The sequence below is a fragment of the Entelurus aequoreus genome, linkage group LG19, assembly GCF_033978785.1.
Source record: "Entelurus aequoreus isolate RoL-2023_Sb linkage group LG19, RoL_Eaeq_v1.1, whole genome shotgun sequence".
NCBI lineage: Eukaryota > Metazoa > Chordata > Actinopteri > Syngnathiformes > Syngnathidae > Entelurus > Entelurus aequoreus.
In genome coordinates this window covers 45,111,684-45,134,534 of record NC_084749.1, presented here as the reverse complement: position 1 = coordinate 45,134,534, position 22,851 = coordinate 45,111,684, and the positions used below count along the sequence as shown (strand labels likewise).

The following is a 22,851-nucleotide window of genomic DNA, read 5'->3' as shown; positions in this document are numbered from 1 at the left end:
AAGTGCAAAGCCATAGGCTCACTCAATTTAAGTAAATAACTTAAATTTGGAACACAGCATCATCGTTTTCACAGCTTTTTGGTTGTTAGAGGTAGAGAGTGTTTTAACGTAGAGTTCTAATTCTTTTTTAAAGGCACAAAAAATAGGGCGGGTATTGAGAAACTTATTTTTATGAATATAAAACTTAGCCAATTGTATAATGAGGTTGCAAAGGTAAAATTACACTAGTGTGTCGTGAGATACAGCCTGGTGTGCCGTGGGAGATGAGCTAATTTCACCTATTTGGGTTAAAAATATTTTTTGCAAACCAGTAATTATGGTCTGCAAATGACGTGTTGTTGTTGAGTGTCAGTGCTGTCTAGAGCTCGGCAGAGTAACCGTGTAATACTCTTCCATATCAGTAGGTGGCAGCAGGTAGCTAATTGCTTTGTAGATGTCGGAAACAGCGGGAGGCAGGGTGCAGGTAAAAAGGTGTCTAATGCTTAAACCAAAAATAAACAAAGGGTGAGTGCCCCTAAGAAAAGGCATTGAAGCTTAGGGAAGGCTATGCAGAACGAAACTACAACTGAACTGGCTACACAGTAAACAAAAACAGAATGCTGGACGACAGCAAAGACTTACTGTGGAGCAAAGACGGCGTCCACAATGTACACCGAACATGACATGACAATCAACAATGTCCCCACAAAGAAGGATAAAAACAACTGAAATATTCTCGATTGCTAAAACAAAGTTAGATACGGGAAATATCGATCAAAGGAAGACATGAAACTGCTACAGGAAAATACCAAAAAAAGCCACCAAAATAGGAGCGCAACACAAGAACTAAAACACTACACTCAGGAAAAAAGCAAAAAACTCAAAATAAGTCACAGTGTGATGTGACAGGTGGTGACAGTACACCTACTTTGAGACAAGAGCTATATTGATGCATGCTTGGTTATGTTTAAAGTCATATCCAACAATTGCGACAACGACTTTTTACCGTCAACTGAGTTTCGTTTTTTTAATGGTTTCTGCTGGTGTGCCTCCACATTTTTTCACCGCAAAAATGTGCCTTGGCTCAAAAAAGGTTGAAAAACACTGCGTTAGGGTGAAAGTCGTGTTAGTTGATTATAGAATGGACCAGTTCGAAGTTGGCTTCTGCGCATGTCCAATTTGTCGAGGTCAAAGTTCGGGAGGGATAAACAAAGGCAGCGACTCCATACTTTTTCTGGTAAACTTTGTCAGTTTTTACACGTGAATCAATCAATCAATCAAAGTTTATTTATATAGCCCTAAATCACGAGTGTCTCAAAGGGCTGCACAAGCCACAACGACATCCTCGGCTCAGATCCCACATCAGGACAAGAAAAAACTCAACCCAATGGGCTACAATGAGAAACCTTCGAGAGGACCGCAGATGTGGGGACCCCCCCTGGGCGACCGGTGCAATGGACGTGGAGTGGATCTAGCAGCATATTGTGACAGTCCAGTCCAATGTGGATCTAGCATAATATTGTGACAGTCCAGTCCAATGTGGATCTAGCATAATATTGTGAGAGTCCAGTCCATAGTGGATCTAACATAATAGTGTGAGAGTCCAGTCCATAGTGGATCTAACATAATAGTGTGAGAGTCCAGTCCATAGTGGATCTAACATAATAGTGAGAGTCCAGTCCATAGTGGATCTAACATAATAGTGTGAGAGTCCAGTCCATAGTGGATCTAACATAATAGTGAAGAGTCCAGTCCATAGTGGATCTAACATAATAGTGAGAGTCCAGTCCATAAATGTGGTGATCTCACCATATGGTATCATTAAAAATACAAACATTAAGGAAATCTGACCTGTAACTAAGCCTTGCCTTCTTTGTAACTTTGAAGCATTCTTGTGTCCATGTTTGTAACTCCAAGGTACCTGCCTATATCAAAGTACATGTTTGTAACTCCAAGGCACATTATTATTTCCGGTTATTTCCGGATGCCTTTCGTCCACGACGACGCAAATGGTCTTTCAATGAGTCAACACTCCATCGCATTAAATACTCAAAAGTCGACATTTACTTCCAAATAAGGAAGCCATTTTCTGTGTTTGTTTATCCCTCTTGACCTTTGACCCGTCAAAAAAAAGAGTCTCACGAGAACGAGCCTGCTGAATCCTCGAACTGGTCCATAGAGGAAAATATCCGTAACTGCATTCGTTCATGTTTCTTATTTCTTGGATGTATAGTAGTCAATTAAAAAAAATATTTGCATCAACTTATGTTCACTTAACAATGTTGTTTACGTAATAGTCCTACAGACATTTGTGAATTTGACACCTAAATGTAAGCACTGTTTCATAATATTGGAAAGCATGTGTTGACACAGCTTTTTAAAAAGTGCCGGAAACATTTATTTAATTTCACTTTAAATATAACTTTTTTTCTAGCTGGAATTATTTCCCTTCTTGATGAGGAGGAGCCGCAGCTCAAGGTAAGCCATTGGAGCTCAGGTGCCTTAATGAAAAGTCCTGTCAAAAATATCAATGTGACAAATGTTATTTTTATTTGAAGGTGTTCGCGCTACAGAAGCTGGACTACCTTGTCAATGACTTCTGGGCTGAAATTTCAGGATCTGTTGACAAAATGTACGTAGCACTGTTATGTTTGTACACCTTTATTCTTAAAGGGGTCATTAAAACACTTGATTGTGGTCTACAGAACCTATAATGGTGGTTCTTTGGTCAAAATGTTGCATAGATTATGTTTTTCAGACCATCTTCAGGCCGCTTTCTGTCTCTTCAGGGTGCGCCATATTGTGGGCAGTTTAGTAGTTTTTAGCGCTTTCATATCAACTCTACTAACAGATATAAGGTAGAACTATACACTATATTCTAACATATGCTACAGCGGAGGAATTTACCATGCATGTCCATGTACGAGCCAGTCTTCCCACAACAAGCAGATAGAGGCAAATAAGGAAGTTATTGACTACAACTTTCTCATAGGTAAACCACCCCCATTTATGGATATATCCGCTGATGTAACTTAGACAAAAATGTCACAATTGTCTCAAATTCCAAACTAGTTTTTGAAGAAGGCAAGATTGTTTTATAAATATCTTCACCTTTCCTCAGTGGTTTGATTTCACATTTTTGGGACTTCTGGGGATCCCAAATACACACAAACAGGTCCTAATAGGTATGAAAAGTTGGCTTTGCACATTTGTTTCATGTGCTCTCTATGTGCCCTGCAGCGAGGTTTTGTATGAAGATGAGACGTTCCGGAACAGAGAATTTGCCGCTCTGGTGGCCTCTAAGGTTTTCTATCATCTTGGTGCCTTTGAGGAATCTCTGAACTACGCACTTGGTGCTGGAGATCTCTTCAATGTCACGGATGACTCCGAATATGTGGAAACCATCATTGGTAAGTGATGGCAGTTCTCTTATTGTAAATGTGTGGTGACAGGTTTATTGGCGTATTGCGTTTATTGGTCTTGATGCACTTTTTGTGTGTCTCGCCAGCCAAATGCATTGATCATTACACCAAGTTGCGTGTGGAGAATGCTGAGCTGCCAGAGGATGAAGAAAGGAAAAGTATCGATCCTCGCCTTGAGGGTATTGTCAATAAGATGTTCTTACGTTGCCTAAACGACCACAAGTACAAGCAGGCCATCGGCATTGCCTTGGAAACTCGACGCCTGGACATGTTTGAGAAGACCATCTTGGAATCGGTAACACTTGTCGTCCTTCACAGCTCAGATTTGAAGTATTTTCTTGAAAGTTGTGATGTTGAACTTTTGTTTCTTCCCGGTGTTCTTGTATGCAGAATGACGTCAGTGGCCTTCTTGCTTACAGCCTGAAGGTGTGCATGTCCCTCATGCAGAACAAGAAGTTCCGCAATGAGGTACTGCGGGTTCTGGTCAAACTCTACATGAACTTGGAGAAGCCTGATTTCATCAATGTCTGTCAGGTAACCAGTAAAATTTCTCAGCAGAACATTGGAAAGGCCTTAAAGGCAATGGTAGAGAATCTTTGCATTTTCTTTCCTCGCTACTCTAGTGCCTGATATTCCTGGATGATCCTCAAGCTGTGAGTGACATCTTGGAGAAGTTGGTTAAGGAGGACAACCTACTGATGGCCTACCAGATCTGCTTCGACCTGTATGAAAGTGCCAGCCAGCAGTTCCTCTCCTCTGTCATACAAAACCTGAGAACTGTAGGAACACCTATCCCAGCAGTTCCTGGCTCCACAAATACAGGCACTGTTTCTGCTCCAGACAAAGAAAGGTGAGCACTGGCAAATACACAGTCATGGTGTATAGTAACTCAACCTTCCTGTGGAAATGCTTGGTCTTTTCTCAGCGATGCAATGGAGACCGACGACAAAGCTGGCAGCTCCCCTGCAGGAAAACAAGCAGATACGGTAAAGTCTTCTGCCATTCTTGAGAAAATGTGGTTTGCCCATTTAAGCATCATTTGGCTTCTCTTTGCTTTCTCAGAAAGAAGAGCCCAAAGACCAGAACGCCAAGATGATCAAAATCCTCAGCGGGGAGATGGCCATTGAGCTGCACTTGCAGTTCCTAATTCGAAACAACAACACCGACCTTATGATCCTCAAAAACACAAAGGTATTTAGGCTCAATGAATTGATAAAGGTCCGCCTGAATGGTTTTCAAAAGTCCAATGGTTTGCCTACAAGTAATTGATCGTGGCGCACCGCCATGGCAAAATAAAAGCCGCCATGATAGTAAAACAAGCATTTTTTAGGTTGCACATCTGATGCTTCTGTTTTTCAGTGGTGGGGAGGGAGAGGAGTTTGACATTTGTTTGTAAATATAGTAAATAAGCAGCACTTGTGTACACACACATATATATATGTATATATAAGAAAGCTGAAATTTAAAAAATATAACAATACAGGGTTTCCCCTTAATGTGAATGTTACGTGTCGCCAGAGCATTTTTATTACCGCCACACCTTGAAATTAAGGTTTGTTTTGTTTTTATTTAAAAACAAATTAAAGTAATATAATATATTGTAGCCCCCCGAAGAAATTACACAAAGTCCGACGCCAATTTTAACTTTTATTACCGATCTTACGATAAAAACGGCACAATTCCTACACGTTTTATCTACGTGAGTACGCACTTCCTCATTTTCCGCTAATCACCTTTCAGGTACTATATCCAAACCATACAAACATAAAACATTAACATTAGCTGGTTGTTACAGTATGAATTGATACATACATAGCCTATTAAGTGATGCACTGAAAACCTGACCACCGGAAAAAATACTTTGATCACTAAAAACCGCGCTACTGAAACCGGATGTAAGCAAAATGCACGCCATTATATATATTGCCGATATACCCGCGTATACAGCCATCTACAACATGTGCATATATTAAGAGGACAGTGGTGGCTTTTAAGAAGAGAAAGTGAAGATAGAGCAAAAGCGCTAAGCAAGTGTGACGTTATACTCGCTGCAACACTCTTCTTTCGAAGTTAAGAGTTTCTAAACAAGACTATATTTTGTAATAACACCAGAAGAAAATGCTAGATTTTTTGCTTGTTGTTTTTAATCAAAAAAGTTATTAAAAGCCTATAGACACTTGAAAAAATGTCAAAAAAGCAGCAACAATTGAAAATATGGCAAAACATTAAAAATATGTCAATACTAATTAATAACATATTTGTTTTGAATGTATGTATACATTTTTTGAGCCTTTTTGAAAGATAATCATCATCATAGTAAATTACTCTGTCATAGTGACCACGCCCCCACCGCCACAGGTATCTTGGCAGTTTAGGGGAAACCCTGCAATATGCCTCAGAATTCTCCAAATGCTGTTTTCAGTGCAGTGAAGCAATTTACAGGCCAACATGCATACAAGAATGCACGTGTACATAATCTAACTTTGTCATGTACAAAAATCTGCGCTCATTTCAGGATGCGGTCCGAAATTCAGTGTGCCACACGGCGACAGTCATAGCCAACTCTTTCATGCACACAGGCACTACAAGTGACCAGTTCCTCAGGTGAGCATTTTATATGTACCCTGATAAAAATGCCTACCACTAGTGCCTATTTGAGATAATGTGTCTTTGTTTTCCAGAGAGAACCTTGAATGGCTTGCAAGAGCCACCAACTGGGCAAAATTCACAGCCACAGCAAGTCTTGGTGTCATTCACAAGGTCTGTCCCAGCGACACAAGCTTCTCAGTATATCAATATATGTGTGATCAGTAGAAGTTAAAAAAGCTACATTACATGCTGTTAATTCTTTCATCTCATTTCTTTCTTAGGGCCATGAAAAAGAGGCGCTTCAGTTAATGGCTACGTACCTGCCAAAGGACACGTCGCCTGGCTCTGCCTACCAGGAGGGTGGAGGTCTGTATGCGCTTGGCCTCATCCATGCTAATCATGGTGGAGACATCATTGACTACCTGCTCAGTCAGCTGAAAAATGCCAGCAATGATGTAAGTTGATGGTACTTATTGCGATTAATCACATTGTGTCCGTAGTTAACTTGTCAGTAATCACGTTAAATCGCATATACGTTTTTTTAATTAATGTACCTCTGACAGATCGTTTTCAAGTTTCTAATACAATCAACATGGGACTGCTTTATACAAATATTTGTTTGTTGTACATGCCTGTAATACGAAATAGACACAATAACTATTTTACAGATACACACACATCCTTTCACTTATGCTTACTACTTCTGACACTTTGGTGTGTGTGTCGGCGGGGTCTAAGTCTACATGACAGCTGCGGCATGCGACTCTATTTGGCGGGCCCCTCTTAGGCCACAATTATGATCAGGGGCAGAATTGCGGGTGTTGACACCCATTTGGCAATTTCTGTGTAAAGTTGTAGTTAAGTGTGGGCTTTCCAATGTGGTCTGCCTCTGTCAGGGGACGGAAGGTTCTCTGCATCGGCAGCCAGCTAGCTGCTGGCGGCATTTGGGACACGGTTTGCTCCAGTGATGAAACGACAAATGGCTTTGATCTTGCGGGAGAGCTGACGTGTCTTGTCTTGTGGGGCTAACCTTGACAATCCGTGTGCACTTTTCTTTGTGCATTTCTGCTCGCTGCTTGTTTCTGCTTGTTGCATACCTAATGGTGTGCTTCCATCTCCGACTTTACCAGATTGTTCGCCATGGTGGGGGTCTTGGCCTAGGTCTAGCCGCATTGGGAACGGCTAGACAGGATGTGTACGACCTTCTCAAGTCCAATCTCTACCAGGATGATGCTGTCACTGGTGTGTAGACCCAGGACAAGTTCTAATGTTCTGAAAAAACCTTCCAAATGTAAACTCAAGTCAAAATACATAGCAGGAATGATTAATCCTGTCGTGTTCTTTCAGGTGAAGCTGCTGGCTTGGCCCTGGGTCTGGTCATGTTGGGCTCCAAATCAGCCCAGGCCATTGAGGACATGGTGGGTTACGCGCAAGAGACACAGCACGAGAAGATCTTGCGTGGCCTGGCAGTGGGAATTGCTATGGTCATGTATGGACGCATGGAGGAGGCTGATACCCTCATTGAGAGTCTCTGCAGAGACAAGGTAAAGCTAGACTTGTGTAAACGTAAGAACTGGAGAAAAGTTTTATATGCACACTACGTCTCTCCAAATTGCAAATGCGGATTGTACAAACTGCAAAACGTGACAAACATTCTGAGAAGACTGCTTTTCCTCCAACTTTTAGGACCCCATTCTGCGGCGGTCTGGAATGTACACCGTAGGCATGGCCTATTGCGGCTCTGGGAACAACAAGGCTATCCGACGCCTGCTCCACGTCGCGGTAAGTGTTTATTGGTTGGTCCACTTCACAAATCTTTGTGTTTAAAGGCCTACTGAAATGAAATTTTCTTATTTAAACGGGGATAGCAGGTCCATTCTATGTGTCATACTTGATCATTTCGCGATATTGCCATATTTTTGCTGAAAGGATTTAGTAGAGAACATCGACGATAAAGTTCGCAACTTTTGGTCGCTGATAAAAAAGCCTTGCCTGTACCGGAAGTAGCGTGACGTCACAGGTTGTGGAGCTCCTCACATCTGCACATTGTTTACACCAGCAGCGAGAGCGATTCGGACAGAGAAAGCGACAATTACCCCATTAATTTGAGCGAGGATGAAAGATTTGTGGATGAGGAAAGTGAGAGTGAAGGATTAGAGTGCAGTGCAGGACGGCAGGTTGTATCTTTTTTCGCTCTGACCGTAACTTATGTACAAGGGCTCATTGGATTCCACACTTTCTCCTTTTTCTATTGTGGATCACGGATTTGTATTTTAAACCACCTCGGATACTATATCCTCTTGAAAATGAGAGTCGAGAACGCGAAATGGACATTCACAGTGACTTTTATCTCCACGACAATACATCGGTGAAGCACTTTAGCTTCGGAGCTAACGTGATAGCATCGTGCTTAACTGCGGATAGATACAGAAGAAACATGCCCCTGGCTGGAAAGATAGACAGGAGATCAACAATACTACTATTATTTCTACTATCAGGAGACACCGAACCAAACCCTGGAGCTGTAACCACATGGTTAACGCTGTACTGCCTGGCGAAGCATAGCAATGCTGTTGCAGACGACGCCATTGAAGCTAACTTAGCTACGGGACCTCGACAGAGCTATGCTAAAAACATTACCTCTCCACCTACGCCAGCCCTCATCTGCTCATCACGACCCGTGCTCACCTGCGTTCCAGCGATCGACGGCGCGACGAAGGACTTCACCCGATCATCGGTGCGGTCGGCGGCTAGCGTCGGATAGCGCGTCTGCTATCCAACTCAAAGTCCTCCTGGTTGTGTTGCTGCAGCCAGCCGCTAATACACCGATCCCACCTACAGCTTTCTTCTTTGCAGTCTTCATTGTTCATTAAACAAATTGCAAAAGATTCACCTACACAGATGTCCAGAATACTGTGGAATTTTTCGATGAAAACAGACGCTGTTTGTATTGGGACACAATGGTGTCCCAATACTTCCGTTCAATCCGTGACATCACGCGCAAACGTCATCATACCGAGATGTTTTCAGCCGGATATTTCCCGGGAAATTTAAAATGTCACTTTATAAGTTAACCCGGCCGTATTGGCATGTGTTGCAATGTTAAGATTTCATCATTGATATATAAACTATCAGACTGCGTGGTCGGTAGTAGTGGCTTTCAGTAGGCCTTTAATGTCATATATGATAGCGATGATAAGATTTTGTCCGGAAGACTTCTCAGCGAAACAGGGTGTTGTGATGACGTAAGCAAGAAGGCAAGAAGCATGCGATTGTCTCTAGTGGAGGCAACAAGTCTGCCATGTGGACGTACTTCAATATATCCGAGAAAGACCTGCGAACAAACGTGCAATGTGGAAATATTAAGAGAGCAGTGGCAGCTGCTGTTCTCTCTCAAGTTTGAGTGCTTTGCGTGCGCTGAAGGCTCATGTCGGGGACATGGCAGAGCAACATACACTATATTGCCAAAAGTATTTGGCCACCTGCCTTGATTCACATATGAACTTGAAGTGCCATCCCATTCCTAACACATAGGGTTTAATATGATGTCGGTCCACCTTTTGCAGCTATTACAGCTTCAACTCTTCTGGGAAGGCTGTCCACAAGGTTGCGGAGTTTGTTTATAGGAATTTTCCACCATTCTTCCAAAAGCGCATTGGTGAGGTCACACAGAAGGCCTGGCTCTCAGTCTCCGTTCTAATTCATCCCAAAGGTGTTCTATCGGGTTCAGGTCAGGACTCTGTGCAGGCCAGTCAAGTTCATCCACACCAGACTCTGTCATTCATGTCTTTATGGACCTTGCTTTGTGCACTGGTGCACAGTCATGTTGGAAGAGGAAGGGGCCCGCTCCAAACGGTTCCCACACGGTTGGGAGCGTGGAATTGTCCAAAATGTTTTGGTATCCTGGAGCATTCAAAGTTCCTTTCACTGGAACTAAGAGGCCAAGTCCAACTCCTGAAAAACAACCCCACACCATAATTCCTCCTCCACCAAATTTCACACTAGGCACAATGTAGTCCGAAATGTAGCGTTCTCCTGGCAACCTCCAAACCCAGACTGGTCCATCAGATTGCCAGATGGAAAAGTGTGATTCATCAGTCCAGAGAAGGCGTCTCCACTGCTCTAGAGTCCAGTGGTGACGTGCTTTACACCACTGCATCCCACGCTTTGCATTGGACTTGATGATGTATGGCTTTGATGCAGCTTCTCGGCCATGGAAACCCATGAAGCTCTCTGCGTACTGCACGTGGATTAATTGGAAGGTCACACGAAATTTGGAGCTCTGTAGCAACTGACTGTGCAGAAAGTCTTTGCACTATGCTGACCCCTCTGTCAGTTTACGTGGCCTACCACTTGGTGGCTGACTTGCTGTTGTTCCCAAACTCTTTCATTTTCTTATAATAAAGCCAACAGTTGACTCTGGAATATTTAAGAGCGAGGAAATATCATGACTGGATTTGTTGCACAGGTGGCATCCTATGACAGTTCTACGCTGGAAATCACTGAGAGCGGCCCATTCTTTCACAAATGTTTGTAGAAACCGTCTCCATGACTAAGTGCTTGATTTTATACACTGGGCCAAGTGATTAGGACACGGTGGCCAAATACTTTTGGCAATATAGTGTAAGTCAAGAGCATCTAAACACGACTACAGTTTTCATTAGACTCCCAGAGATGCCAAGCTTCTGATGGGCGGGACAAAGCCAAGTATTTAACCAATGACTCTAGTTTTGCTGAAGTGGAACAACCCACTCTGGGCTTCTTGTAGATTATTTGGAGCACGTCCATTTCGGCGAGGGCAAATGATCACAATTATTTTTTTCATATCATCTGATCTCGAATAATATCACATTTTTTAAATTAAAATCTGATTGTCCCAGGATTATAGCGAGTACCGTAGCATCCCTACTCTTTACTACTGCAGTATTTTGTAACTGTATGTTTGATGTTTTGTTCATACTGTGTCTATGACTGTGTTTACTAGAAGTGCAACAGTACAGGTAACCCACGCTACGGTCTGTACCTGGTTTTAGGGCCACGGTGTTGCTTCTTTTTCGGTACATTTTGTTGGAGTAAAAATGCAGAGTATAATTTCATCACAATTGTTGGGACTTTAACTTTTTTATCTTTCTGCCATAAATGCTGATCACCGTGATCCAACTGAAATTAAACACTATCATCCATCACGTTCATATAAATACTCGCCGTACATCCAATCCCTCTCTAGCGCCATTCAATATTACTATTGTTCTATTATTGTTGTTGGTTTTATTATTATTCAAATATATTTTACCCAGGTTAAATAAATATGTTGATGGTTGTGATTGTTTTAGTCTTTGTGGAATACATATTAATGTGTGCAATTGCAGCGCTGTAATTTTAATGAAGTTTGTCATAGCCATAAATGCAGTGGTAATATTTGGCATGAATACTGTTTTCAGCTTTGGTTTCCTCATTTTCGATTTCGGACAAGCGTTTTGATGCATCACTAATATATAAATAACATTTAAATGGAATAAAATGTTGTAATTGAATAGTTTGACCCTTGATTTAAATGCAGTCATTTTGGCAAGCTTTACCTGCATTAAAAGTTTGTCCTCCAGATGGCACCTTCTACACACTGGTGCCATTGGATGACATACAGATTATTTGCAGGGTTTAAAGAGCTGCCACATTCTCACTCCTTTCTTTGTCTTAATTAAGGTGAGTGACGTCAATGATGATGTCAGGAGGGCCGCTGTCGAGTCCATTGGTTTCATCTTGTTCAGGTAAGGACTAGATTTACAAACTTAAGATGTCTTAAGATCTCTCTATTATACTCATCCTCATGAAATAAATAGTGATTCCTCAGCCATTAAGGCTGTCACTTCTTAATAAGTATGGGATAGCAACAAAAAATGTCCTCTGTCGCAGCAATTTATCCCGTTTTTAGATTCTATTTTTACCACAATAGCAGAGATGATATATATTAAGCACTGCAATGTTCATTGTTTGGTAATCATGTAATTTGTATGGGATCATGTTGGGGTTTTTTTTGCATATAATGTGCACACATGTCTATGCTTTTTAAAGATCGAAAAGCAGATAATATTAATCGGCTTCTGATTGGAAATAAATTTGGAAAAACATACAAACTTCTCTTTTGATCGCAAAAGACTTGCAATTCATGCTACGGTACTTTTGTTTTTATTATATTTATATTTTTCTGTGAAAACACTCTCCTCTGATCAGTAATGGTCATCTGGTATTTTATGTTCCACATAATACACAACCAGTTTAGTTTTAAGATTAAATGTCATTTTAACACACAGTTGCAATGCATGTCTGTTGGATTTAATAACGTGGATAGTTTTTCACAAGTTTTTTTTGAGAAATGGTATAAAAATGTGTTCATTGAGTCAAGTACAAACTGGACATTGACAGTCAGTGGAATAGAGACACCGTTCTTTCAAATTCACACAAATACAACAAGTCTTTTTCTTATTACTTCCTTTTTTTATTGAGTCTTTTTGTACAGAAACGTCTTTCAGCATCACTACATGATGAGAAAACACTTGAGAAAATTATCAGATAGTACAAAATGCATAATTTCCAGAGTGATTTGTGGAATTGAAAATGTAGATGTGATTGTCCTGACAAGGTGCGTCTTTATATGCCAATTAACTGCATGTAAACAGACTTTACAGAATGTAAACAAGGATATTACTGGTCCTATCCAATTTTCCTGTTTGATTTGTCTATCTGTGTTGGCCCTGCGACGAGGTGGCCACTTGTCCAGGGTGTACCTCGCCTCCCCCTAAGTCCCAAGTGCAGCTGGGATAGGCTCCAGCCCCCCCTCGACCCCAAAAAGGACAAGCAGTAGAACTGGATGGACGGATTTGAGTATTACAGCCCATTCTTGTTTAAAGGGTTTCATAACAAGTAGACGTTTCATGGACTTATTGCAGTAGGTGATAAGCTTTTTGTGTCTTCTTCTGGTGAACTGGTAAATGGATGTACACAATGTCCATCGCTTGTGATAGCATAAAGCTGTATATTGTTGTTCAAGGAACATGCTTTGCAAACAACAAATGTATCAAGAGACACAATCCAATCAATCAAGCTTTTATTATTGGTGGCGGTGAATCATTTATAGTTTTTTAAAGAGAACAAAATTTAATCACCAGGCCCATTTCCTAAAGCTTTCATTTTAATTGGGTTGTCTCATACACGGCTCACAAGTTCGTCCTGTTTGGCCTGGTAGTTTTCAGCTAAGTTGACTGTGTCCAACACAACACCACTGGATGACTGTTGGTCTCTCCGCTGGCTTTGGTAGCTCACTGCTCCAATGCCATTCTTCATGCCTCGCTTCATAAACAGTTTGGAGTTTTCTGCCATTGATGATTTGAAGGAAAGGGTCTTATTAGCGTCTGAGACCTTTGGACTTGCATAGGTCTTATAGTTACAGGTAATGTAGCGTGTGAATGCCTCTCTGAAGGTCTTGTTGAAGAGCGTGTAAACCAGTGGGTTGATCCCTGATGACACATAGCCCACCCACACAAAGATCTCCATCAGCCGGGAGATGATGTTTGTATCACAGCTGGTACATAGCACAGAGGTGACATTGGTAATAAAGAAAGGGCACCACATGACGACAAACAAGAGGAACACTATGCCTAGCACCTTTGAGGCGCGTTGCTCGTTGCTTAGAGTCTGCATTGACTTTTTTCCCATGGTGGACATTCTGCGAAATGGCATTTCAGCACCTGTAGAAAGGTTTGTTGTGCCAACATTGGGTGTTTCTTGCATCTTGGATAGTTGTCTGTCCAGCACATTAAGCGGATCAACTTGATGCATGGTCAATGGATGTTCCCTTTGAAAAACTGCAGACACTGTGGTTGAGTTGCTGAAGCGCTGAATCACCTTTGACCTGAGTAAATGGACCTTTTTGCGCAAAACGTGGACAGTCAGAAGGTAGATGATCATCATTATGACCAAAGGAATGAAGAATGCTGCCATGGAGCCAAACATGATGAACCCCCAAAATGTATCAGTTTTTAGCAAGCATGTATGGTTGCTGTTGAACGTGATGTTGTTTTTTGGATGGTAGTTTTGGAGCCCTTTGATTGGAATGGGGATTGCTATACCTGGAAAAAGATAAGAAAAAGGCGTTAGTCTCATACAATATGTTTGGACGCTCCGGTCATGAAGCGTTCGCTCTGTTTCTTTGCAGTCAAGGAAGAAAAACTGTTTATACTGCATCTGCTTTTATTCCATCCGGCCTGTGTTTATGAGCCTATAAACCAGGTCTGCCATGGATCTTTTGTGAAGAAATGTATTTCAAAACGGCCAGTGTTTTGTTTGTCATCGTAAAGATTGCTACTGAGATCCGTGGCAATGTATGGGAAACTGAAAGAAAATCTGAAGTTCTATGCTTACAAATGGATATAAGCCACACCAGTGCTATCTTGACCATCGCCTTGGCTCTGGATTTGTACTGGCTGTGCTGTATTGGCTTCTTGATGGCAATGTAGCGATCCAGCGAGATGGCACACAGGTGCATGATGGATGCAGTTGAAAACAGCACATCCAGGAAGAGCCAAATAGGGCAGATGAAGTCTGGGAGTGGCCAGTCTGAATCTATAAAATAAGATGGACAACATCAATGAAGACTGACAATTATTGTCTCCCTGTTTTTGTTGTAAGAGTGTGGTGGTCTGGTCCTACATTGGGAGAACATGTACAACCCCAGCAAGGGAAAAGAAGTAGCACTCAAAGATCTGTGTTTGTTTATATATGAGGGATGACTTCTGGGAAAAAAGAGGCTTAATAGACTGTTGACAGAGCTCAACACGCATCATGTAAAATGTCCTGGAGACTTACACTAGTGTTTATTTTCAATTCCAGGCATTCAATTGGCACATATACTCTTATTCCATCACCTATTTACTTTGTAGAAGACAGTTGGGTTATTTTTTAGGCTGCTTTTCGTTTCATTGTTCCCAAACAATTTTGTACTTTCTTGTTCTCAAAAGATGTCTCTCCCAAGTTGAGTTTTTTGCACATCAAAGAAAAGAAATACTTGCGGTTACTAATATCCTGTTAAAACTACTACATTGAGGGCGCTTAAATGTAAAGACAATTAGGTGTAAAGTTCTTCTTACTTTTTGCCCCTAATCTGCTGGTAATGACATTGACATAAACCTTTTCTCCCCACATACGATTGTCAAGTAATAGTTTTTTTCTGTATGCTACGTAACATCTGTGTAACAATGCTTACATTCTTTTGAACGATGACTTCAATACATATACATTACATTTGTATTAGTTCCTGGCAGAACAAGCGTGATGTAGACGATATCAATGATAAACATTTGTCCGACGATAGTGCTTTTAATACCATCGTGATAATGCATGTTGGTGACACATTAAAGATTAAAGTACCAATGATTGTCACACACACTCTAGATGTGGTGAAATTTGTCCTCTGCATTTGTCCCATCCCCTTGGGGAGCAGTGGGCAGCAGCGGCGCCGCGCCCGGGAATCATTTTGGTGATTTCTAGCTGTGTCCTACAAATTTGACTGCAACAAGCGAACAAACATGTCCTCAACGCACTGTAGCATTCCAGTTAGCGGCTATTGTCCATTTTTAAGTCAGAAATCCTCGCCTCCATTGCGGCAAATAAAATGTTTAATCGCGTCCCATCCCTGGAAGATGAGGAATAGCTAAACATACAGTACATGCGGTAGGAAGATATACTAACGGCAAGCTACAACTCTTGGAATGTAAAAAAAAGGTGGGGCAGAGCTATACAAATATCAACAGTAATGATACCAAGTATATTATTATTATTTGGTCGATACGACAGTGGTTGGATCTATATTTATTTTCTGATCAAAACATTTTGTTTTTGTTATTGTTTTCAAACTCAGCAAATAAATCCCTGGACAGAGGAGGACTTTAAGGATTAAAAAAAAAAAGATCAATACTGCCCCTGTAATACTTGGCATTGCCACGTAGCCAAATTATAGTATCACCCAAAATTAATTTAACGTATGCAAACAACAGAATAAGTGTTTTAACAACCGAAAGTAATTAGATATTAACAATAAATTAGCAAATAGATATTTTAGGCTAGTGTGATGCTACTAAAGCATCTGCTGCATGTCACATAGTTACATTGGTTGTGCAATAATATCCTAACCAACGCAGTTATATCCTGTACCTTTTACTCTAATCACTTTAGATTAGGGCTGCAACAACTAATCGATTAAATCGATTATAAAAATAGTTGGCGATTAATTTAGTCATCGATTCGTTGGAGCTATGCTATGCACATGCGCAGAGGCAAAAAAAGTTTTTTTTTTTTGTAAATTTTAAAAAAATTTTTTTATAAACCTTTATTTATAAACTGCAACATGTACAAATAGCTGAGAAACAATAATCAAAATAAGTATGGTGCCAGTATGCTGGTTTTTTTCAATAAAATACTGGAAAGGATAGAAATGTAGTTTGTCTCTTTTATCCGATTATTAATCGATTAATCGAAGTAATAATCGACAGATTAATCGATTATCAAATGAATCGTTAGTTGCAGCCCTACTTTAGATAAGTCAATGTTTTTTATACAGTACACACAAAGTGCTTCACATGGTTAATATTAGGGGTGTGGGAAAAAATCGATTCGAATTCGAATCGCGATTCTCACGTTGTGCGATTCAGAATCGATTCTCATTTTTAAAAAATCGATTTTTTTTTTTTTAAATTAAATTTTTTTTTATTTTATTTTATTTTTTTTAAATTAATCAATCCAACAAAACAATACACAGCAATACCATAACAATGCAATCCAATTCCAAAAGCAAACCCGACCCAGCAACACTCAGAACTGTAATAAACAGAGCAATTGAGAGGAGACACAAACACCACACAGAACAAACCAAAAGTAGGGAAACAAAAATGAATATTATCAACAACAGTATCAATATTAGTTACAATTTCAACATAGCAGTGATTAAAAATCCCTCATTGACATTATATTAAGACATTTATAAAAAATAAAAAAGAACAATAGTGTCACATGTCACAGTGGCTTACACTTGCATCGCATCTCATAAGCTTGACAACACACTGTGTCCAATATTTTCACAAAGATAAAATAAGTCATATTTTTGGTTCATTTAATAGTTGAAACAAATTTACATTATTGCAATCAGTTGATAAAACATTGTCCTTTACAATTATAAAAGCTTTTTGCAAAAATCTACTACTCTGCTTGCATGTCAGCAGACTGGGGTAGATCCTGCTGAAATCTATGTATTGAATGAATAGACAATCCTTTTGAATCGGGGAAAAATCGTTTTTGAATCGAGAATCGTGTTGAATTGAAAAAAAAAATCGATTTTGAATAGAATCGTGACCCCAAGAACCGATATTGAATCGAATCGTGGGACACCCAAAGATTCACAGCCCTAGTTAATATACTGTACAATCAAAATAAGCATATAGTATGATGCAACAAAAGACATTGCAAATAAAATAATACATGTGATATTAAAAATAATATATGAAAACTGAAAATGCAATATTTCTGATATGCACACTCGTATGTGTTTAATTGCCTTTTAAAAATATCAACAAAAAGGTTAGCTCTCAGCTCATAAGGGAGTGCATTCCTCCATTTAGTGGAAATTGACTATATCTCCTTGACTTTTTACTTCTGTATGAGGCACAGCTAGCATAGGGTGAGCTAACAGGTTAGCAGTTCTACCAAGAAAGCAGGTGCTTGGCCAATGAGTGCCCTGGAAGTAATAGTAACTTTGTATTGTTTTCTGAAATGAATGTCAGACCAAGATGTCCAATACTATTTGGGATTTCATTGATTGTTGAAGTTGTATCTGAACTTCAGAACCCACGCCCCTCATGCTTGACTTACTGTAGAGAACAGTGACCAGAGCGATCGGCATCACCAGGACTCCCACCAGTAAATCAGCCACGGCAAGTGACATCAGGAAGTAGTTGGTGGCATTCTGTAGTTTTCTCTCAAGTGACACAGCAAGAATGACCAAGATGTTTCCCCCAATGGTGGGAATGATGACCATGATAATAAGCAGGGCAGCCCACCTTAGCTGAAACCCAGAGGCTTCTGATAGCGAGCTGTCAGCCCCCAGTGGTGACACAACTGACTGGGACATAATGCTGGAGATGTTCCAGCAGGCCTTATTGTGGGTCTGGGATCTGATCTTTGCGGTTTTGCAGACTCGGTCAGCATTGTCACTGGTAGCCACAGATTAGAGAGGAATAAAGCTTAGGGGCAGTGCATTGGATGCCACATCTCCTTGTAAAAAGAAGAGCTGACAATCTCTGGATGAGCACAATAAGGTAGAACATCAGATGTAGGTGCCCAATTTCCAGTGATGTTAATCCACACATGTGAAGTATTTCCACAGGGAGGCACAAGCAGGAGCCCTCACTTCCCTGAAATATGTCCACTCTTTCCACCTGTGAGGGCAAACATGGCAACTCTTACTTGTGAAATTAATTTGATTACATTTAAAATTGTCCAAATAATGATCAGAAGGAAATTGTTACAATTGTACTGTTTCACTAAATACACAAAATTCATCAACCTTCTTTTCTAATATGAAGTTTTACACTTTTAAGACTTTCAACACATTAAAAGCAAGTATGGGTTAAATAAAGTGATCAAAAGATTTGACAACTATTGACTACATAGTGAATCATTTTCAAAGAAAGTGTCTCCGATGACACGCTGAATAGATTACATTAAAAAGTTCTTTAGGATGTGTGGTTCCTTACCTGCTTGTGATTGTAACAAAAAAATGATATCCTTCCAAAAAGACTGAAGAGCGCAGCCCAACACTCCAGCGTTATATTCGTAGCCCTCCCAAATGAGAACGTGAGACAATTCTCTCCATGTTCATGATGAGGGATTTGTTTTGCTATGCTTCCCTCCAATGATCACAGCTGTAGAACTTTCAGATGTTGCAGCTTCTGCCGTCCTCTCTTCCCGCTTTAAAGAGCTTGCGATCTCTCTGTCTTTTCCCCCTCTCTCGCACCTCCTCCTTTCCCTCTGTCTTCCAGAGTCACACACATATGATTGTCTTTATGTTAGCCACGTGCCAGTAGTTCTGGGGCAGGGGAGTCATTTTCTCCAGTTTAAATTAGCAGTCATAGCAATAAGAAGTGTTAATACCTGTTTTAACTTATAGTTAACATTTTGTATAATTTCTTTTACACTCTTGAAAAAGTATTCAAACTTTGAAGTGCATTGGATCAGTAGATTAAAGCAGGTGTAAGATATTAAGACATAAGTTAACATTCCTTGCCGCTTACAGTAACCAGAGGATGAAAGATTTATTTTCCAAACATGAGAACGTGACAAATGTTGCCAGTAAGCCCATGTGTTTTCTTATATCTCCTTGTATAGGATAGTCTACACTCCATTGGAATATTTTCCTTGTGTGTCAAGTTTGCCAGTATGCATTAGACACGGTTCATTTTACAAAGCTTGCCTGTTAAAGTCGTACTGCATCTCGACTGGTTCAGTACAACACTGTCCAGGTATGTTCAGCTTGAATTCAGCTTGAACAGTCAGGAAGCTTGCTAAACGATCTTATCTCTTAGCTATTAGTACAAATACTTCTATAATCCATTTAGCGCAGCTGTTTTCCTGCCACTTTCATGTAGTGCATATGTTGCGTCAAAGGTCTGGGATATGTATCAGCTTTTGCCACTCATAATAGTTTGAGCCGTTAAACAGTCAAATGATACTGTGCCCCCAGTGGACAGCACAGTTGATGTTGGACTCAGAGGGCATTGTCTGACTACCAGAATAGAATACTTTATCCCTGTAGATGAAATTGAAAGGCTATCTATATTTGACAATGGTTGTCATGTGAATCTGGATATCGTTGTGTGATTGAGCTGATCTTTTAAGTCCAAACCACTGGTTAACTCATTTACGTTAATGTAGGGCTTAACAGCCTTGGCTTTTAAATATAACCTTGTAACTTTGTATTGGCTCTTCAAATGCACACTGCTATCCAGAATGTTCTACTTGGTCTAACCCATCCTCAGTTTATGCAGTTGTTTAATATCCTATACAGTTTGGCAGTCATGTTAAATGTGTGTTCAATATCTGAGATGATGGAAACTATATTTTGGCTGTTAAATATAAGTGTAAAAGGATTTGCAGATCACTTTGTTGTGTCCTTCTCAACATCAACCACATTAAATTTTTCTTCTGTAGTATGCAGAAACAAATTCCGTCTTTAATAAATGGCCCAAACAGCCAAATCCCTTACGCTGTCAGATCTACAGTCTGCCTCTGGTGACTTTATTCCATGTGACTCATTTGTTTAATGCCTGAAGTGCATTTTTTGAAAGCACGTCATATGGACAAAATTATTCATTCACTTTCAACATACATTTTGATAGGGAAGTTTACACTCCGTTTTCTCTTTTCGGTGTGCTCTTTTTCCTCACTTTAAAACTACCATTGAGTTCAACTTGAACTTGCAATGGTACGGTTTAAAACGGTGATGTGCCTAGTGCTTCCCCTGTGTGCTGTTACTGCCTGTAAAAGACAGCAGTGGTCATCCTTTCTTCAGAATGGCATTGACACAATGCAAGGTTAAAGGGGAACTGCAAATTTTTTTTTTTTTAAATTTTCACTCACAATCCTTATATAAGACAACTTATGTGTTTTCTTTTTAATGCATTCTAATGTGTAATTTATGGCAAGTACAAGGTGGCTAACAATGTAGCTAATAGGCCTCATCTATTGCACCCATAAAGCTATTTAAAAACATCAATAGTCGTGACCTGAATATTAACAAGTATTAGCAATACTGTTATTATAAGCGCTATCACAGGCTTTTTTTGATTGATTGATTGATTGATATATTTTTATTTCAAATATGCATAAAAACAAGAGCAAGCCTGATCCAATACAGTGCTATAGCCTTAACAGCCATTATAACAAAATGAAAACAATGGAGAATAAAAAACAAAAACAAATGAGCATTAGACTTTCTTTTTCTTTTCTTTTTTCTTTTTTTTACATATTTGAAAAGGAGTGAGAAGAAGTTTACACTTATTTAATCCCACCCCTTTTCTTTAAATCATAAATTACTCTGAGCTAGAACTACCTATTCACTCAATGTACAAACTTAATGAACTTGTATATACTGTACATACATCATAGATATATACATACATATGCACACCACACACATACATAGCCACATCATTACTACTAGTGATCATGGAAATGGTATCATGCCACCACAACAACACCACTGCCTCAATGGGCAGCCCCACACTCTTCTGTAACACAAACAACCCAATATCAAAGCCCTTCTTCATCTCTGTACCTCTGGAATACCATGTACTTATACTTCTTTTTAAACTGGTTTATGTTTGGACATTGCTTTAACTCATCATTCAAACCATTCCATAATTTCACTCCACAAATTGAAATACAAAAACTTTTAATGGTCGTTCTATAACTAAGCATTTTGAAATTTAAATTCCCCCTTAAATTATTACCGCCCTCTCGTGTGCTGAACAATTTTTTAATGCTTCCTGGGAGTTTTTTATTTTGGCTTTATACATTATTTGTGCAGTTTGATACAAAATAATATCATTAAATTTCAATATTTTTGACTATTTTTGAGGCTAATTATTTTTTAGCGCTGCCGTGATCACAGAGAGCTAACTATCTTAAGCTGCTATGTTGAGCTGCTGCATCGGCCCCGAGTTGGTAAAAGTTAATTCTAGATGATAAGTCATGTCTCTCACCTGGATAGTAGAAGTTTGTGGACATAACCCACAAGTTGGTCAAATTTGGGATCCAACTTAGAGAAAGACATGAAAAGATGCTCGTTTTCAAGACATCTTTCTTTTTTACACATGTATGAGGATTATGATTAATTCTTCATTAAAACGAGAACAAAAAACATCCCTTCAGTTTTAATCCCAGTGAGAGCAGACACTGTACAGTAGTTGATTGTTTTATTATGTTGATAGTTTGCATTAATGCTACTTGCTGGATTGTTTATTACCCAGCTTCTAAAACTTGTAGATCATTCTTCTTATATTGAGGATCAAAATAGAAGTTTCTGATCATCATTTGTTCCAAAGTAGTAGTAGTTGTCTCTCAAAAAGTCTGCCATGATTAATAGTGTTGTGGATGTTGTTATTGTTGAAGGAAAAAGCGAAAGTTGTGATCCGTCTGTGAAATTAATGATGTTTTCCCCGTACTTTTTAAAGAAGCCATTGAGTACAAATGACAGAGATAATTCAAAACAAATTTTTCTTTTATTGGATCAAAAACCAGTAGTTTGAAATGACGCTGCATACACTGCAACATACTCTTCACAAAATTCTGATTTGTATAATGTTGTTTTCTATATAAATTGTACTTTTTATTGAATAATTTTCCAAGAATTAAACTAAGAGCTTCCCTTGGAAAGCAATACTTCTGCTTGAAAATAATAATTATGTTACCAACAATGTAGCATTGCACGCAAATAAACAATCTCTAACATTGAAATCAATAAACTGCAAACGTATGTCTTGAACAACATACTTCTGTAAATAAAAATATAGTATTAGACATTGTATTCAAATAAATATTGGACTACAACTTGTTTCAGTAAGTGGATAAACTAAATGCAGCCTTTTTTATTCACACATCTTGGTGGTGTGCAGAGCAACTGCATTGTACGTGGTATCATTGTACGCAGCGAGTGTAAATTATTAGTTAGGAGACTTTTAGCCCGTAGTTTGCTTGTTTTTGCGTCTTGTTCGCCTCGTGAAGGATTGTATTTCTCGCACTTGACTGGAGGCTTGGG

General features: G+C 39.6%; 2 protein-coding genes across 3 annotated transcripts in view; one reads left to right on the top strand and one right to left on the bottom strand.

Moving 5' to 3' along the window:
• The window catches only part of psmd1 (proteasome 26S subunit, non-ATPase 1), a 43,467-nt gene that overhangs the window by 1,729 nt on the left and 18,887 nt on the right, over positions 1–22,851 (top strand). The window contains exons 2-16 of the mRNA XM_062028550.1: positions 2,414–2,457; positions 2,538–2,611; positions 3,220–3,389; positions 3,488–3,696; positions 3,792–3,935; positions 4,025–4,251; positions 4,327–4,387; positions 4,464–4,592; positions 5,917–6,005; positions 6,083–6,161; positions 6,272–6,445; positions 7,121–7,232; positions 7,338–7,534; positions 7,677–7,772; positions 11,694–11,758. Of these exons, the coding sequence (XP_061884534.1) occupies positions 2,414–2,457; positions 2,538–2,611; positions 3,220–3,389; positions 3,488–3,696; positions 3,792–3,935; positions 4,025–4,251; positions 4,327–4,387; positions 4,464–4,592; positions 5,917–6,005; positions 6,083–6,161; positions 6,272–6,445; positions 7,121–7,232; positions 7,338–7,534; positions 7,677–7,772; positions 11,694–11,758 (1,870 nt within the window). The remainder of the gene's footprint in view (positions 1–2,413; positions 2,458–2,537; positions 2,612–3,219; positions 3,390–3,487; positions 3,697–3,791; positions 3,936–4,024; positions 4,252–4,326; positions 4,388–4,463; positions 4,593–5,916; positions 6,006–6,082; positions 6,162–6,271; positions 6,446–7,120; positions 7,233–7,337; positions 7,535–7,676; positions 7,773–11,693; positions 11,759–22,851) is intronic.
• Positions 12,487–22,851, bottom strand: part of htr2b (5-hydroxytryptamine (serotonin) receptor 2B, G protein-coupled) — a 32,270-nt gene continuing 21,905 nt past the window's right edge. Inside the window, exons 1-4 of one of the 2 annotated variants that reach the window (XM_062028552.1) lie at positions 18,791–18,999; positions 17,907–18,472; positions 14,409–14,609; positions 12,487–14,116 (exon numbers count right to left, since the gene is read on the bottom strand). In XM_062028552.1, the coding sequence (XP_061884536.1) occupies positions 13,194–14,116; positions 14,409–14,609; positions 17,907–18,165 (1,383 nt within the window). In that variant the 5' untranslated portion in view covers positions 18,166–18,472; positions 18,791–18,999 and the 3' untranslated portion in view covers positions 12,487–13,193. Of the gene's footprint in view, positions 14,117–14,408; positions 14,610–17,906; positions 18,473–18,790; positions 19,000–22,851 lie in introns of those variants that run through there. The other variant, XM_062028553.1, reaches the window with a different exon arrangement.